The following is an 18,888-nucleotide window of genomic DNA, read 5'->3' as shown; positions in this document are numbered from 1 at the left end:
AGGATCTTTCCTTGTATATTCCAGTTTTTGGTAGCCCCCGACATTCTTGGCTTGTGGTGGCAGAATCCCCATCTTTGTGTCAGTTTTCACATGGTGCTCTTCCTGTGACTCTCCACATCATGTTCCCTCTATGCATGTCTGTGTCCAAATTTTAGCTTTTATAAAGACACCAGTCATCTTGGATTAGGGCCCACCCTAATAACCTCATTTTAATTTGTTTATTTCTCTAAATTCCCTGTTTCCAAGAGAGATTACATACTGAGGTACTTGAGATGAGGACTTTAGTTCAACCCATAATAGAACAGCAGACAGGAAAAAATGATGAACTGAGAACAAATCCTCAGCTAGTAAAACAATAGCATGATTCTTTCTTCTCAACTACGTGTGCCTTTTCCTTCCCCAGTGGGATGGATCATATAATTTGTCAGCAAACTAGAAGCTTTTGGGTTTACGCTACCTGCCTCACTAACAGTCTACATCAAAAAAAGTCACTCAAATTCTACAGACTTGGGTTACTTCACTATAAAATGAAAGGGTTGGGCCAGATGATTACCATGTCTTCAAATTTCAAAAAGTCATGTTTATAAAGTGTGGCCTTCTTCTTCTCAACTACTGCCAGGGTCTACCTCTCCTGAATTCTCTGTGCATCTTGATGCTGTGTAACTAATAATAAAGGCTCCCACTGTTACCACAAAAAATCAGTATGTGAGATAATTGATATGTTAGTTAGTTTGAGCAGTTTCACAATACATACATATATCGAAGCATCACCCTAAGCATAATAAATATATATAATTTTTATTTACCAGTTTAAAGAAGAATAAAAGGGTTCTGATATATCTCAGGCATTTTCAATGCCCCAATGTATACTTGGGATACAATGGGATTAGAATGCCATTGTTCATAATGCTATTTAATGAGAACACTTGTTTTTTCAAATGAAAGTTTTATTAGATTTAGATTGATAAAATATCTAAATAGTGCCAATGAGCCTTTTTCTGTGTGTTTTTATTGCTTTTTGAAATTTTCTAAAATTTGCAGACATTTGTTTTAATACCAAAGACCCTCCACATAGAAATAAGATCTGAGGTATGAGGGTTTGTACCATGTGTCTTTTTTTTTATTATTTTAGTAAAATACAACTCCTGTGAAAATCACAAAACCAAAATTCAAAGAATTAGAGGAAATGAGAATTTACAGTTGTCCCCATTATCTGCAGTTTTTATTTTCCCAGTTTAAATTATCTGTGGTCAATCACAATCTAAAAATATTGAATAAAAATTTCCTGAAATAAACCATTTTTGAGTTTTAAATTTCAGGCTGTTGGGAGTAGTGTGATGAAATCTCACACTGTCTGATTCCCGTTCCCCAAGGATTTGAATCTTCTCTTTGTCCAGCACATCAGTGCTGTCTATACTACTGGCCCATTAGTTACATAGTAACCGTCTCAGTTATCAGATCAACTGCCATGGGTATCCCAGTGCTTATGCTCAAGGAACCCTTATTTTACCTAATAATAGCCTCAAAGCACAAGAGTGCTGATGTTTGCATATTATTATAATTGCTTCATTTTACTATTAGCTGTTGTAATTAATTTCTTACCATGCATTATCTTGGGTATGTATGTATGTATAGGAAAAAACATCGTATATATAGGGCTCAATATTATCAGTGATTTCAGGCATCCACAGGAGGTCTGAGAATATATCCTCTAAGGATAAGGGGAGACTACTATAAGTGGTCCGACAGCTTCACAGACTATTGTCAACTTTCCTGAAAGTTTGCTTAGATTATCATTATACTTAAAAGTACAGACTACCTTTATACTTAAAAGTCTACTCTGCCACAGCTAGAAGAAAATTTAAGAAAGAAAAGAAGAAGTCAATGCCAACTCTGGGATGTAACAGTTTTAGAGTGCCCTAGCCAACAAGGGTTGACCATGGATAAACTCAGCATCACCAAATGGCACTTTCATGGCCTTGTCTGAAAGCTGCTGCCCTAAGTGTTCACAGAATTATTTCTTTCTCTTTCAGCTTCCTCTATTCTCAAAAGGGAGAAGCGGCTGAGGACAAAGAATGTACATTTTAGTTGTGTCACCGTGTACTACTTCACCAGGAGGCAAGGCTTTACAAGTGTGCCCAGTCAAGGGGGCAGCACCCTGGGGATGTCCAGCCGCCATAACAGTGTGCGCCAGTACACCCTTGGCGAGTTTGCAAGGGAGCAGGAAAGGCTCCATCGGGAGATGCTGAGAGAACACCTCAGGGAGGAAAAGCTGAACTCCTTAAAACTGAAGGTAATAAACAAACTCATTTTCTGCAAAATCTCATATCCCTACAGCAATTTGATTGAGTTAACCATTTTCATATTTATAATTACAAACCAAACTGGGCATTTTACAAAACAGATTGCTTGCTGACACTTTTTTTAAAAGCAAAACAATATAGTCTCTTTACTGAAAGCAATGTAGGAAACTTAGCTGACATCATTTATTCATTCATTCCACCAATATTTACTACTGAACATTGTTAGATCATATACACTGTGCTTAGGCTAGGGCTAGCAGGTGACCAAAAATAGATGCAGTCTCTCTCTACAGGAACTTATACAATAATAGAAATGAAAAATATTAAAATGCTAAACAAAATAAAAGCACAACTTTATTGAGTGCAGTGAAGAAGAGTTGCAAGGTATTGTGAAAGTTTATAACCGGGAATTGATGTGGTCAAGGAGGTCAAGGAAAGATTCCTCAAGGAAGTGAAATCAAAATCTGAAGAGGTGACTAGGCAAAGAGGATTGGCAAGAACATTTCAGGCATCAGGAAAACCCAGAGCTACTGTATTAGTCTGTTTTCACACTGCTGATAAAGACACACCCGAGACTAGGTAATTTATAAAGAAAAATATATTTAATGAACTCACAGGCCCACATGGCTGGGAGACCTCACAATCATGGCAAAAGGCACTTCTTAATGGAGACAGCAAGAGAGAAAGTGAGAGCCAAGTGGAAAAGGAAACTCCTTATAAAACCATCAGATCTCATGAGACTTACCACAACCATGAGATCTGATGGTAGGAACCGCCCTATGATTCAATTATCTCCCATCAGTCCCTCCCACATCATGTGGGAATTATGGGAGTTGCAATTCAAGATGAGATTTGGTGAGGACACAGCCAAACAATGTCAGCTACCTTGTGCCAGGAGGGAGCACAGTGAGCCCACAACAGCATGTGTGGCTGGAGCAGAGGCAAGAAAGCTACAGTAACATGAAGGAAGCAAAAGTGAGGCTTTGTGAACCACATTAAGGTATTTTTTCCTCTTCTTCCTAAGGCCATCAAAAGTTATCAAGAGTTTTAAGCTGAGTTGGAGTGGCAGGATCTGATCCAGCTCATGCAATGGTGGAAGAAAAAGTTGTGGGTGGGGTAAGGGTGTTGACAGCAGATGGGATAATATGAAGTTAGGCCAGTTAGGAGGCTACTGCCACAGTCTGGGAGAGAGGTGACGGGTTATATTAGACTGATGATGGTAGGGGAGTCAAGGAGAGATGAATACAGGGAGAAATTTACCAAGCCAAATTAACAGCATTTGATGACAGGTTGGATTTAGGAGGAAGAGAAGGGAGTTGTGAGGAATAACCTCTAAATTTCTGGCTTGCAAAATGAATGGGTTGCAGGTGATTGTAGTGTTTTGCTATGACAAGAAACACAGGAAGGGGACAGTTTGGGGGCTGGGATGTGCATAGTGAGATCATTTTTGGACATACTGAGTGGGAGAGGCTTTTGAGTTATCAAGAGATGTCAGGAAAGTATCCAAGTGGAGAAACTTATTTTTGTGCCACTTTAGAGATTAAATGGAGAGAAACATGACACTGGAAACATCTTTTGTCAACTAAAGACACTCTTCCATTGGATTATCACCTTATCAATTCATAGGAAATATTTTCCCATTATTATCTAATGACAATGAAAATCTTTCTTAGGTAATCCAGGGTACTTTACATAAATGGTGTGATGTGTGTTTCAAAACACCTTGTTTTTATGTACTTTGCAATATATGTATGTGCCATGTTCCCAACTGCGTGACAAAGCAGTCATTTAAATTAAGCTGGATACAAGCTAACCTAGAGCATGTCTCATATTTCCTTTGGCAGTATTTTTGGCAGGTTTCACCGAAAGTCTCATTTGTCATTAAAAGTTCTGTCAGTTGCATTCCACTATTATTGTTGTTTTTTATGCTTGTTCTGCATGTGACTTAATTTAGTAAACATTCTCAGATTTACTTCTGAAATCCATCCTCTGCCTTTGTCACCCACAGCAAACCAACTCTACCCCCTACCCAAAGAGAGAAGTCATTTTTCAAGTTCAAATCTTGTTAGCACAATAGTAATGGCTGCCAATTATTAGGTACTTTTATTTGCCAGGTACTTTATGAACGTGATTTGATGTAATCCTCAGGAAGACCCAAAGGAATAGGTAAATTATTAGAACATGTTTACAACTGAGAAAAAAAAAGCACAAAGATGTTAAATAACTGGCTCATTCAAATAGAAAATGGATTATCTTATTACTTCCTATTCTTGAATGAACTGATTAGCCCTTATAGGCATTGAGAAATACAATCTTTGTACCTACGGGGAGTCATCCTGTCTGGGGTTTGGTACTGTGTGCAGTGGTTTTTAGCAGTTGGAGGACTGACATGCTATCTGAGAACCAAAAGATTTATTGTGGTGAACTTTGAGGCACATGGTACATGTGATGAATGTTAGGGGAAGCCACAAACCTTCAGCAACCTTCCCCCATGTGCTATATACTATACTATAATTTGTATCCAACTACTTCCATACATTTTTTTAAACAAGCTGAAAGAGAAAAGAAGGAAAAAAGAAAGACCACTCTACTACTGATTTGTTTTTTAAAATTCTGCTTAGTGTGGGATGCTGGAGAGGCAATCATCTGGGCGAGTGTCAGGTCTCAGTTTGTTATTGGTAAGTGAAAACACAGTTTTCCCCTTTGGTGAGATGTAGACAAAAGGCATTTGGTTATCATCACTATTTCCAAATAAATGTCAACTTAAAAGATAATGAGATTTTGAGGTGATCCAATCTTAACCTCACTGTACTTAAAGTATTCAGAAATACATGTCACATAAAGCTGAAAGATCACAGCAATGTGAACCAGCTTTCTTAGCACTCTGAGGAGAATTAATGGAGAAAAACTTGTGTATATTTTAATTGTAACTCCTCTAGCATATTAACTTTTATGATTTAAAAAATATTATTTCCATGATTTAGCTATCCAAAATCAGCTACCCAAAACACAGCTATTCAAAAATTTCACTCTGATACTTGAAATTTCACTTTTAATGTGATACTTGTTTGAAATATAAATACCTCTGGTGTAAGTAACAAGATATAGATGTTCCTCAATATGTGATGCAATTATCTCCTGATAAGCCCATCATAAATTTAAAATATCATTAAGTTGAAAATGCATTTAATACACCTAACCTACTGAACATCATGGCTTAGCCTAGCCCACCTTAAGCATGCTCAGAACACTTACTCTGGCCTACCCGGGAGGAAGATCATCTGGCTACACCGTGCACCATAGGTAGCAGTTGTTCATCATCGTGATTGCATGGCTGGCAGAGCTGACAGTAGCGATATCCTGTATCGTATGAGGGTATTGCTAGCCTAAGAAAAGATCAAATTTCAAAACTCAAAGCCTAGTTTCTACTGGATGTATACAGCTTTTGCACAATCATAGAATCATAAAAAGAAAAACCATCATAAATCAGGGACCATTTGTAAATGTGGCTAAACTGATTTCATTATTTTGACCGGGGCAGCAGAAGGGTCATTAGTACAGAAGAGGACTCTAGAAAGAAAAGTAGGGATTGTTAAAAACAAACTTTGCACACTGTGAGTTGGCCTGAGTTTGTCCTTTTTGAGTGGCAGTGAACTTCCTGCTGAGGAAGGAGTGAGGAAAGGCAGCATCTGACAAGACAGCCGTTTTCCAAAGCCATCATTATGGAAACACATAATATACCATGGGAAACTCATTGAACTCAGAACTAAATAGTTTTCCTTCTACTTATTTGAGAACCCACAGCCCCAAAAACAGGAAGAAGAAGATTCTCTTTCCACTGTGCCTCAGTATCTTTCCAGGGAGTCTCTGCTGAGTTCCAAATAGAGAACCCATATATATATAACGGCACCTCTCTCAATGGGGCTTTAATAGAGAAATGTGAGAAAAAGAAACACACACATATACACTCCTAGATGTTATAATACATCTAGAAAATACATTTGGAAAACAAAATGTAAGTAGAAATGTATGTTTTGATTATAAAATTGCTCCTAATTTAGTAATTCATCTTCCAATCAAGTTATGAATTATATATATCAAAATAATATAAATATTACCTCAGTAGAACAAATCCAATTCTATTTGGGGAAGTTCAAGTGTGCCTTTTTTTTGTTGGTGGTGTTGGTGTTTCAAACGTTGACTATAAACAACTAATAGAGAAAGCTGATTGAATAAAATGCATGCTCTAGAAGAAATAAGTAGCTTTAGATTTCTAAATTACAGAGCACAGTTCTTCTTCTCTATCAAGCCCATTCAAACATGTCATACTCTTCACAGTAATCAATGCAGTCATCTTAATACTATACACTTTCCAAATTAAGTGCTTAGATTTCATCATCTGCACCACACTGTTGAACAATTACATTAGCCTTTATTCCCAATTCACATGTATCTGTAAAATGCATTAGGCAGCCATTTGTATGTTTTAAAGAGCATTGGTGTTCCAATTGCCTCTGGGTTCTATCATACTGAATTTTACTACCTTGTTCTAAGAAATTTAATTTAGCTTTCACAGCTTTGGCTTGCCTTTTTCTTAATAGTTTTTCAGCCCAAGTTGTTCCTCTTATTTCTGAGATCCAAGGCTCTATCTTCATTCTTGCTGCCATTTCTAACTGCTTTTCAGAATTATGCACTTTTCTCAATTTTTCAGTCATATGTTTCTTGAGTAATGCTTGGTTATTACTTGCTCTCCTTTCCTCATTAAATAAAAAAAAAACAGTTGCCAAATGGTAACTCTTCCTTTAATGATTTTTAACCTTTAAAACAACCCTACATAAAATTTTTCATCCCCCAACTCAGATTTATGACTTTGCTTTACCCATTTAGTGACTTACCTATGCAATATTATAATTCTCCACTTTACCTCCAGCCCTTCCCTCTGTATCTCCTCAAAAGTCTTGTGATTTACCTTCCAGATAAGGGCCTTAAATGCCCCAAGAGTTATAAGGGTTTAGAGGTTTTTGAGAGACGGTTGAACTATATCAATCATCAACATTTTTGGATGGGTTTTTAACTATTTTCCCATACTCTGATTCTTTATTAGATGTGCCAGAACCTGCTGGTCATGATATGTTTGAACTCCACCCATCCCTGCAGAATTTCTGTTAGACTGTATAGATTACGCCACAGCATACTTAGTGTCAGAGCTTCTGGAATGTGTCTCCAAGCGGAGGCCGGCTTTAACAGCAAATGGAAAACTTTGATTTGCCAAATACCTGCTCTGTCACATACACAACCTATATTGACAAATTCTCATGGAGAAAATAAACCTAAACAAAGTGATGGAGACTGAAATGGTGGGCTGCAGCCCTGGGCAAATGCAATACATTTAAGAATATGTTCTTTCAAAATATTGTTGATATTTTAGTTTAAGTGGAACAACTAAGCATATTTAATCAAATCTTCACTCTCTTTCTCTGCAACAAACATTGGACTGTTAATTTAGGGAAGTCAATTGCACTGATTCTCCTGATTAAAATGTGGGGTACATTCAGTGGTGTGCTGGAGCCAGCTTGCTGAAGTTGCTCACTCAAGTGGATTGTGTACATCTCTTCCCAACGGTAGCTTGAAATCAGCTATGATGGGAGTATTTAAACCATGGGATTTGGCAAACATGACAAATTACAATTTTTTTCAGAGTGTCAGTTGTTAAATATTTACTAGCATGCTACTGAATCCATCTGGCTTATTAGCTACCACTGAAAGAGGCAATGTTGGTCTAAATCAGAGGCGAGAAGATAAGAATTTGAGAGGAAAGTTTTATATGTCTTATATGTTGAGATTATCATCATCCCTCATAGTGACTGTGTGGTAATGTGTATTCCAAGGTTCTATTGTGACTTTAGATTGTTGAAATTCTCATAAGCTAACAAAACAACCAAATAGTACTGGTTCTTCGAGGGCATAATTAAATTGGCTCCAGTTTGCCACCTACAATTAACAGCTAATGAGCTAAAGAAGTATATTATAAGATTTGACTGAATATCCAAATGATGTACATATTTTCCTTTAGTTTTTCAGAGACCCTATGGATTGGGTCATCTGTCCAATTCCAGCCTCTGGAATTGAACAACTCTGGTGATCCAGAGCACACAGCTTTTAGAAGTACCCCATTTCATTTTGCAGCTTTAATTGTTAGAAAGCTCTTCCTTACATTGAGCAATGTGCTGCCATGTGAGTGCAAACTTTTGACCTCAATTCTGCCCCATAGGTACACAGAGTAAGTCTTCCCTATTTTCTAAAGTCCAGATGTCTGAAAGCAATGGTGATGGACATGCACATACTTGAAGATAGCGTATAGGCTCTATTTCTATGTGTTTCTGTTTTGTAGGATTAAACATCCTTGGTTGTTTCCACTGATCCTCCTGGGCTATGGCTTTTAGGCTCTTTGTTGCCCTGGTTTCCCTCCTCTGGATACAGTGCTATTTATATCTCCCTCATAATATGGTACTTGATCTGGACATGGTGCTCCAGGAATGTGTTACGTTATCCTCTCCCAAGTTGTAGGTGTTCTTTCCATAGAATACATTAAAGATACAGTGGCTTTTAAAACTGTGATTAATTTTTTTCTTCATATTAAGCTGGCAGTAAGCAAAAAACAAACAAAACAAAACAAAACAAAAAACAAGCAAACTAAACTCACATCTTTTAAGCCAAGTTTGCATTATGATATAAATCAAAATTTTGTAACATCTCCGTGGCAAAAACCCTCTTTAGTGCTAGACATGGCCTGTAGAGAATGGTCAATGAAGTTATGTTACATTTAATTTCAATAAACTTGGTCTTGTCATCTCCGGATGGGATATGCCTGTCTTTTAGGTCTTCATCTAAGTTGTTAACTTAAAACTGCATTTAACAAAACAGTGCCAAGTTTAGGATATCCTCTTAAGGTAGTGATCCTCAAGAGTACAAGAAGAAGCACCCCACCATGACCTCCATGGAGAAACATTGCCAGGGTGGGCCACTGATAGTTTATAGAGATGCCATATCCTTCATTCCTGGCTTCCTTGGTGGTACAAAGGAGGCTGAGTATCACTCATCTTAGAGATATTTTTATTGCTCAATTAAACTAACTAAAAAGTCATGTATCCAACCATATTTTTATTAATCAGATGACATTCCATTTTTCCACATGAAGAGTATAAGAAATTCTGTCAGAGTGAAAGAATGGGAAATTCTCAGAACTAGATTCTTATCTTAGATACAAAAGTAAGAAATTATCTGGCTGGGCAGTGTGGCTTACACCTGTAATCCCAGAATTTTGGGAGGCAGAGGCCAGAGAATTGCTGGAAGCTGGGAGTTAAAGATCAGCCTTGGCAACATAGTGAGACTCCCTCTCTACAAAATAATTTAAAATTTAGCTGGGTAATTGCCTGTAGTCCCAGTTACTTGGAAGGTTGTGATGACAGCATCACTTGGACCCAGGAGTTCAAGGTTGCAGTGAGCTGTGATTGTGCCATTGTACCCTAGCCTTGGTCCTAGGTGACAGAGTGAGACCTTGTCGAGAGAGAGAGAGAGAGAGAGAGAGAAAGAGAGAGAAGGAAAGGAAGACAGGAAGGCAGGGAGGGAAGGAAGGAAGGACAGAAGGAGGGAAAAGAAAGAAAGAAAAAGGACAGAAGGAAGGAAGGAGAAAGAAAGAAAGAAGAAAGGGAAAGAGGGATAGAAGGAGAGAAGGAGGGAAGAAAAAAGACAAGAAAGAAAAAAGAAGGAAGGAAGAAAGAAAAAGGGAAGGAGGGAGAGAGGGAGGGAAGGAGAGAGGGAAGGAAAAGAAAGAAAGAAAAAGAAGGAAGGAAGGAAGGAAGGAAAGAAAGAAAGAAAGAAAGAAAGAAAGAAAGAAAGAAAGAAAGAAAGAAGAAAGAAAGAGAGAGAAAGAAAAGAAAGAAAGAAAAAGAAATTTTCAGGACTAGAGCACTGGTTTTCCAACTGTGATCCATGGGGTCTGAGATTAGGGGCCAGGGCAGAAAGCCCAGGATGCAGATCTTGTTCCCACTTTTATCTTCCATATGTTGAAGTTCTGCATGGAATTTTAATTGAAAAGTGGGCATTTTTCTCTATGGTAAACTCAGGCAGTAGTATAGTAATTACTGCTCTTTTTTGTCACATGTACGGAAACCATCTTTTTAAGTATTTTCTTCTAGAATATTGTTATCCAGAATTAGTTGTTTTCTTAAACAATTTGTTCCCACGTTACTTATCTTTTAATTCTTTTTCCCATGACTCTTCACAGATGTTAGACTCAACAACCATAACTTTGAGCTTTTTTATTACATTAAAGCATAAATTGTCTGGGCCTGGAGATTCTTTCATAAAACATCTGAGTCCTCTTACACTGTTTCCTCACCTCCGTTTTGCTTTAAATCCCTCCTAACACGTCTGTTCTCACAGTCTTGGTTTGAAGGTTTTTCTTTTTGAAAAAGACTATGGAATCAAAACAGGAAATAATAATTCTGCATTGTGTCTTTGTACATAGCCTTCCTTTTTTCTCTTCCTCCCCAACACTTCAATAACTTGCGCATATATTTTGTGCTCTTACCACACAATACAGTATTTATTACATGGTCATCTCCCCCAGCAGACTGGAAGCTCCTTATATGGCAGAACTGTTGTACATCTATAAACCCTAATACCTAGTACAGTGCCTGGCAATATAACATAGTGATTAAGAATATTCATTTATTGATTTAAAAAATTATTAATCAATTACTATGGGACTGGCAATTATCAAGGTGCAAAGGATACAGTGGTAAACAAGACAGATGTGGTCTGCTCTCAATATGCTCACAGTATGACAGGGGAGATATACATTAAACCAATCACCAAAGCTAATATAGTATTACAACACTAGACCACAGGTTATACAGATTACTCAGGATAAATAAGCTAAAAATCAGCTGAGTAAATCAAATGAGTAATACATTAGTTCAACCAGCTTCAATCAGTTTCTTCTAATGTCATCTCCATTAGAAAGGCCACCTCCACATGCCCACAAAGTAGGACCCACAAGGAAATACTAACTGGTGAGATGTTGTATATTTGGTTTACTCTCTGTTTTCTTCTTTCCTGACCTCTTGCTTTCTGTGTCTGAATCCTATCCTTTCTTCCTTTCTTTTTGTTTTATTTTTATTTTTTTGAGATGGAGTCTCGCTATTGCCCAGGCTGGAGTGCAGTGGCTCAATCTCAGCTCACTTCATCCTCCTTCTCCCGCATTCAAGCAATTCTCTTGCCTCAGCCTCCCAAGTAGCTGGGATTACAGGCTCCTGCCACCACTCACTGCTAATTTTGTATTTTTAGTAAAGACAGGGTTTCACCATGTTGGCCAGGCTGGTCTTGAACTCCTAATCTTAGGTGATCCACCTGCCTCAGATTCCCAAAGTGCTGGGATTCTAGGCATGAGTCACCATGCCCAGCATATCCTTTATTTCTGAGTGAGCTATTTCTAGGGAAGCTTGTTCTACTCTTTTTTCTCTTGCCCCATAGCACTGAGATCAGCTCTTAGAGTGTACTGTAACCTTATCTTTTTTTTCCTTTTGTTTGATTTTTCTACCATTGCTCTTAAGAACTTCTACTCCAAACTGGTCTTGTAAGCATGGCTCAAGCTTTGAAGTCAAATAAACCTAAGTTTGATCCTCAGCATCATCACTAATTGGCTGTTTAGCTAAACTTTGGCAAATTATATTCTCCAAGCTTCAATTTTCTCAATGACAAAAAAATTTTACTTTATAAGATTGTCGTGCAAATTAGGTGAGATAATTTATGTTAAGTATGAATCTTAGTGGCTAGTATTTACTATATGGCAGCTTAGGTCATTCTCAACATCATCATCTTCATTATAATATGCAGTAATCAGTGTTTATGAAGTTGAATTAGTTTTTCACATTCTTGTTTCTGGAAACCACTCTCTTTTTCACATGTGTTAATAATTCAGTAATGACCAGGAAATTTTGTTAGTCAACATACCGTTTAAATGCAGAGAGAAAGTGTTTTTTTCTTTGTTTTTTTTTTTTGTTGTTGTTGTTATTTTGTTTTGCTTTGGCATTTTAGTCAATCCATACTTTCAGTGTTGTTTCCCTCTTCTAATCATTTTATTAGTTGAATTGAATTAGGTTTTAGGGGTCCTTGATGGCACCAAAAGTTTTATCCCATTAAAGTTCCTGGAAGAACTCATTTATCACATGATATGGTAGAAACAAAACAAAAACCCAAGCCCTGATTTTACTTGGGATCCCTATATTTGACTCACAGCTCTCTGAGAATCACTACACTGTTTCTGACAGTATGTGTCCCATCCCTCAGGTGTGTTTAGATGGGCAAAATGTTTTACTCTGTAGGGCTTTGGGAATGGTTTTCTCATAGTTATCAGTGGATACAAATCTACAAAATTAGGATGTTTTGGTTTTCATCTGTCAAAAGAAAGCTATAATTGTTTTATTTGTAGAGTGAGTTTGCACAAGTTTACACAGTGGCTCAAGAACTAAGTCCATCTTAAGTGTCATCATTGGAAATAAGCAAGCATACACACATGTGCATGCATGCCCACTCACACATGCCCACACATACACATACACACAGGGGCCTTGACATGGAGATCTTTCCAGTACAACATAGATATATGCACACAGAGATAGGATAAACAGAAAATAAAGATGATTAAGTCAAATCATGAATTAAGTCAGTATTCATCACCTGTAAACTAGCTAAGCCAAAAGGTAAAGAAGAACATCTCTCTGAAGAACTGCTATTTATCTACCGTTAGCTCTTCACTTATGGACCAAGATGGGGAGTGATCCCATACAATTTCAATCATCTGGATAATTTATAGGTCAATTACTGCATCATGCTCTGTCCTATCTCAAGCCTTTGAAACTACTGTTGCTCAGCATGGAATGCCTTCTGTCATCACTATTCATTTAACTGTTACACTATTTTCACATTTGAATATTGAAGTCTTCCCACTTCACCCTACTGCCAGCCCCACCTGTAGGTGCCTCTCCTACATTACTCTCAAATGCCCTGTTTTGACCCTAAACTAGGAAATCCTTATGAATTGGGTTAAAATTACTAAACTCCTTGTCTCCTTACTCCAGTACATTGGGCTCAAGAGCTGTAGGTTCTGCACCAGTGCACCTAATGCCTGATTCCAAACAATCCTAAGGGACTATTCAGTACATATTACATGTATAAAAAGAGTAGATATATATATATAATTATTATGACTTTTAAGAGCACAAGCCGTAGAGTCTCATAGTAGGGTCATGACTTGGTGCACATTCTCACTACTTGCAATCTTGGGCAAGTTATTTAACATTCCTATGCATCATTTTTCTCATCAGTTAAATGAATACAGTGATAGTATTTGCCTCATGAGACGCATATGATGCTAAATGAACTAATGCAGGTAAAATGTTTAGAGCAGTGCCTGGCACACAGATCCAAAAACTGTTATTAGTGTTATGTCATATCTGTTTATACCACTTCTCTTTCACCCCCACCAGCAATTTCTCTGTCTTTCACAGTCAAGAAAACACAGAAACAAAAACAGGTTTGAGGGTCAGGGTTATTTGGTAGTCTCTTTAAATCCCATTTTTGCAAACTTTCTTTGAGCTCTTGGGGAAGCAACATTATTTTTTCAGGGGAAAAAAAAAAAACCACCATAGGAGAAATTACCCAAGTCCTAGATTGATGGTATCTACTTGACAAGAGAGGATTCATTTGAAAGTGCTGGTTATCCTATCAACAGAATAGCTTTTTAGACACATTGTATTTAATTCTATGTTAAATTCCCAGGTTTGTCTTGAGTACCATAGAAAACTCATAATCTGTGAGTTGTAAAGAAAAGCATACTGACAGAGTAGTCAGGAAATTGGGCCCTATAAATATCTTAAAAAGTTACAATTAATTTTAGCTTCATTAATGCATGAAATAAGGATGATGTATTGGACTAACTAAAGTCTGAACATTTAATGATTTTATTTGAGATGGAAAAAAAGACATTTAAAGGTAACATCATGTCAAGAGGGAAAAAAAATGGAGAAAGTGAATATCCCTGTGAATGAAGAAGCATTGTATTTATAAAGAAAAAGAGGTTGAATGGACTCACAGTTCCACATGGCTCTCAATCATGGCAGAAGGTCAAAGGCATATCTTACAAAGGCACATGGAAACTGACAAGGCTTTGGGCTTGCACCCTCTGAAGCCACACCCTGAGCTGTACCTTCAACCCTTTTAGCCATGGCTAGAGCAGCTAAGACCCAAGGCACCAAGTCTCTAGGCTTCACATAGCAGGGGGGCCCTGGGCCAGGCCCAGGGAACCATTTTTCCCCCTAAGCCTCCAGGCCTATAATGCGAAGGGCGACTCTGAAGATCTCTCACTTGCCCTGGAAATATGTTCCCCATTGTCTTGGTGATTAATATTTAGCTCTTTTTTTACTTATGCCAGTTTCTGTGGCAGCCTTGATTTCTCCCCAGGAAATGGGTTTTTTTCTTTCATTGCATTGTCAGACTGCACATTTTTCAAACTTTTATGCTATGCTTCCTCTTGAATGCTTTGCCACTTAGAAATTTCTTCTGCTAGATACCCCAAATTATCTCTCTCAAGTGCAAAGTTCCACAAATCTCTAGGGCAGGTGAAAAAATCCACCAGTCTCTTTTCTAAAGCACAGCAAGAGTTGTCTTTGCTCCAGTTCCCAACAGGTTCCTCATCTTCATCTCAGAGCACTTCAGCCTGGACTTGATTGTCCATATCATTATCAGCATTTTGGTCAAAGCCATTCAGCAAGTCTCTAGGAAGTTCCAAACTTTCCCATATTTTTATGTCTTCTGAGCCCTCCACGTCTCTAGGAAGTTTCAAACTTTCCCACATTTTCCTCTTTTTCTGAGCCTTCCAAACTGTTCCAACTTCTGCCTATTACCCAGTTCCAATGTTGATTCCACATGTTCTGTGTCTTTTCCTCAGTACCCTACTCCTGCTATCAATTTACTGTATTAGTCTGTTCTTGTGCTGTTGGTAAAGACGTACCTGAGACTGGTTAATTTATGAAGAAAAAGAAGTTTAATGCAGTCACAGTTCCACATGGCTGGGGACATCTCACAACCATAGCAGAAGATGAAAGGCACATCTTACATGGGAGCAGGCAAATAGAAGATGAGAACCAAGCTAAAAGGGTTTCCCCTTATGAAACCATCAGGTCTTGTGAGACTTATTCACTATGATGAGAACAGTATGGAGGAAACCACCCCCAGGATTCAATTATTTTCTACTGGGTCCCTCCCACAACATGTGGGAATTATGGGAGCTACAATTCAAGATGAGGTTTGGGTGGCAACACAGTCAACCGTATTATGTGTCAGGGAGGAAAGGAGTCAGCCAGAGTAGGTAAGGCAATCCTGGCTGACTGCCTCCACTTATTTGCATTAGCTGTTGAGAGGGTAATTGATGTGTATTGGTGAACAAAAATAGGGAGCTTGTTGACTTTTTTTCCCTAAAATGGATTTGGAAATAATCCATGTAGTGTTCTGATTTTAAAGACCATTTACACCCAGTAGTTTTGGCCTAGGTTTTAAAGAAGCAAATGGACACAGACTGGACAAGAAGACTGCAGAAGGACTCCAAAGGGACAGCAGGGAATAGGAATATGTCTTAAAGACTACACACCAAACCAGAAACTGTGAGGAGGGGAGGACAGGCCAGTCTCTAGTCTTTATTAGAAATGGTAGAGATGATATTGGGAAGATGAAGAGAAAATTTTGCCAGCTCACTTCAATGTTAATTTAATATTTTTGAAACCTAGATTAGAACCTTTATAGTTTATTGAGCAAGACTGAAATGGTATGTTACTCTTTTAAATTTTTTTTCTTCATTGAGACAGGGCCTCTCTCTGTTGCTCAGGCTATAGTAGAGTGGTGCAATCTCTACTCACTGCAACCTCTGTCTCCCAGGTTCAAACAATTCTCATACCTCAGCCACATGAGTAGTTGGAATTACAGGTGTACCCCACCACGACTGGCTAATTTTTTTGTATTTTTAGTAGAGATTGGGTTTTGTCATATTGCCCATGCTGGTCTTGAACTCCTGAACTCAAGTGATCCGCCTGCCTTGGCCTCCCAAAGTGCTGTGATTACAGGCATAAGCCAGTGCAGCTGGACAGATTCTTAATTGAAGTTTTATTTTGAAATGAAATTGCTTATTTTAATTTTAGTATGTAGGGATAAGAGATAAAGATTTTATTTCTAAGGGCACTTATATTTGGAGTAAACTGAATCTACAGTTCATATAAGATACAGTTGTTTGTTTTTTAATTCTTAGGCTGCCAGTTGGTTATTCATGTTGCCCTAAAAATTTTGATATGTTTTTAAATGTTTGCTAAAATCTTACTACATGTTGACCTTTAGATTTCATATATTTTCTGATAACAACAATTTAAAAAAAAAATCAGGCTGGGCATGGTGTCTTAACGCCTGTAATCCCAGTACTTTAGGAAGCCAAGGTAGTTTGATCACTTGAGGTCAGGAGTTCGAGACCAGCCTCACCAACAGAGTGAAACCCTGTCTCCACTAAAAATACAAAAATTAGCTGGGCATGGTGTCAGGTGCCTGTAATTCCAGCTACTTGGGAGGCTGAGGCAGGAGAATCGCTTGAACCTGGGAGGCAGATGTTGCAGTGAACTGAGATTACACCATTGCACTCCAGCCTGGGCAACAGAGTGAAACTCTGTCTCAAAAAATAAATAATAAAAAATAAAATACAACAAAAAATAAAAATAAATCCTTCTCTGTTGATATAAAATTGAGATTTTATTGTCGTAATGTTACCAAACTACACAAGGAAGCATAAATATTATAGAACACAGAGATTAAGTAGGAAGTATAAAGGGAATCATGCTACCCAAGTCCTGGGTGTGCTACATGTGCTGAGTCAGGAGATTGCTGAGGTTCACAAAGACAAGCCAAGAATTAATGAAAAGTAACCAAAGTGCCACAGAGTGGTTAGATGTAAAAGGGAACACTTCCTGTCTGTTACTACAGCTTTACCTATCACATAGGATTGAGTGTATCTTATGCAATTATATACCTGAATGTATTAGAAAATCAGATCTTTATAGATAAAAACTTGCAGATTATAAATAACAATTAACAAAAATGATAAACACAACCAGTCAACATGACAACCTAATATGGCCATCACAGTTTAAACAATACATATGTAAAGAAATGCCAAGGAAGGAAATAAATGCTAGATTATACTAAGAGTCAAAGCCCAATAAAAAGGAATGTGTACATTTGCAAGATTACAGATTTTAGCTCTGAAACATTCTGAAGTATTTATATATATATACATATACATTTATACTTTATAAAGGACTTATATATAAATACTTTTGAATATATATGTATATATAATATATATATACATATATATAAATATACATACGTATATATATATATATATATATATATATATATTTTTTTTTTTTTTAATAGGGGCTCACTCTGTCATCCAGGCTAGAGTGCAGTTGTGCAATCATGGCTTACTGCAGCCTTGATCTCCCAGGTTCAAGTGATCCTTGCACCTCAGCCTCCCAAGCAGCTGGGACTACAGGTGCCCACCACCATGCCCAGTTAATTTGTGTGTGTGTGTGTGTGTGTGTGTGTGTTTTCAGAGATGGGGTTTCATCATGTTACCCAGGCAGGTCTTGAACTCTTGGCCTCAAGTTATCTGCCCACCTTGGACTCCCAAAGTGATGTGATTACAGGCTTGAGCCACCACACCTGGCCTTTGTGATATGTTTAAAATACACTTGCTACTGTGTTACTTCCTCTATGAAAGTTTCTCTGCTTGAGGGCAAAGTCCAAACTTCTATTTGTTTTTTAATACATTCAGAGTTGTCCAGGTTGAAGATTTGTTTCCAATAAGCATTCTTATCTAAATGTTGGACGCTTTCCTGTAAAGATGAGACAATGATGTCTGATGTTGCAAGTATTTTAACTGTGTGATGGATGAATTGTTGTTAAGCTCACCAAGCATAGTAATAATTATAATTAATGAATTTTAGGAAGTAACAAATTTAAATATGAAAGTATCAAAATCCCTTCTGTATTTAGAACTTCCATGATTTTTCTCATGGAATTTCTGCATTAATTCTATGTGGCTCCTCAGGATAGATATCTTGCTCATATTCAGGGAAAACTTCTTTTTCTCAATGCTTTTCTGTGAAGGAAACAGAATGCGATATGATAGTAAAAAAATGAAATACTGATTCAGGGTTTACCGATGGATGAGATTAATTTAGAGAAGAAATATAAATGGAAGCAGACTAGTCATAGGTATGCGAGACAGTTTCCACATGAGCTACTATGCAGAGGGTACCGTTTTGGGTGAGGGTTCATGTGAACCCCTCGGAGGGCAGAGTTTATTGTTTCAGCTGTTGGTTGCTGAGAGCCTGTGGGCCCTGCCCTCTGTTCTTTGTCTTACTCGGAGCATGCTGACCGGGCTGATTACTTCATATCAAGTCCTCATTCTTGGAATGTT

At 37.7% G+C, this 18,888-nt stretch overlaps 1 protein-coding gene across 9 annotated transcripts in view; it reads left to right on the top strand.

The window, feature by feature from the left end:
* Positions 1-18,888, top strand: part of CSRNP3 (cysteine and serine rich nuclear protein 3) — a 218,477-nt gene that overhangs the window by 185,840 nt on the left and 13,749 nt on the right. For all 9 annotated transcript variants that reach the window (XM_035306553.3, XM_008998775.4, XM_078327459.1 and 6 more), the window contains one exon: positions 2,034-2,293. In XM_035306553.3, coding sequence (XP_035162444.1) covers positions 2,034-2,293 — 260 coding nt within the window. The remainder of the gene's footprint in view (positions 1-2,033; positions 2,294-18,888) is intronic.

The sequence above is a fragment of the Callithrix jacchus genome, chromosome 6 (genome assembly GCF_049354715.1).
Source record: "Callithrix jacchus isolate 240 chromosome 6, calJac240_pri, whole genome shotgun sequence".
In the NCBI taxonomy this organism is placed as follows: Eukaryota; Metazoa; Chordata; class Mammalia; order Primates; family Cebidae; genus Callithrix; species Callithrix jacchus.
Note: the sequence above shows the minus strand (reverse complement) of the source record. Positions and strands in the feature narration are given on the sequence as shown.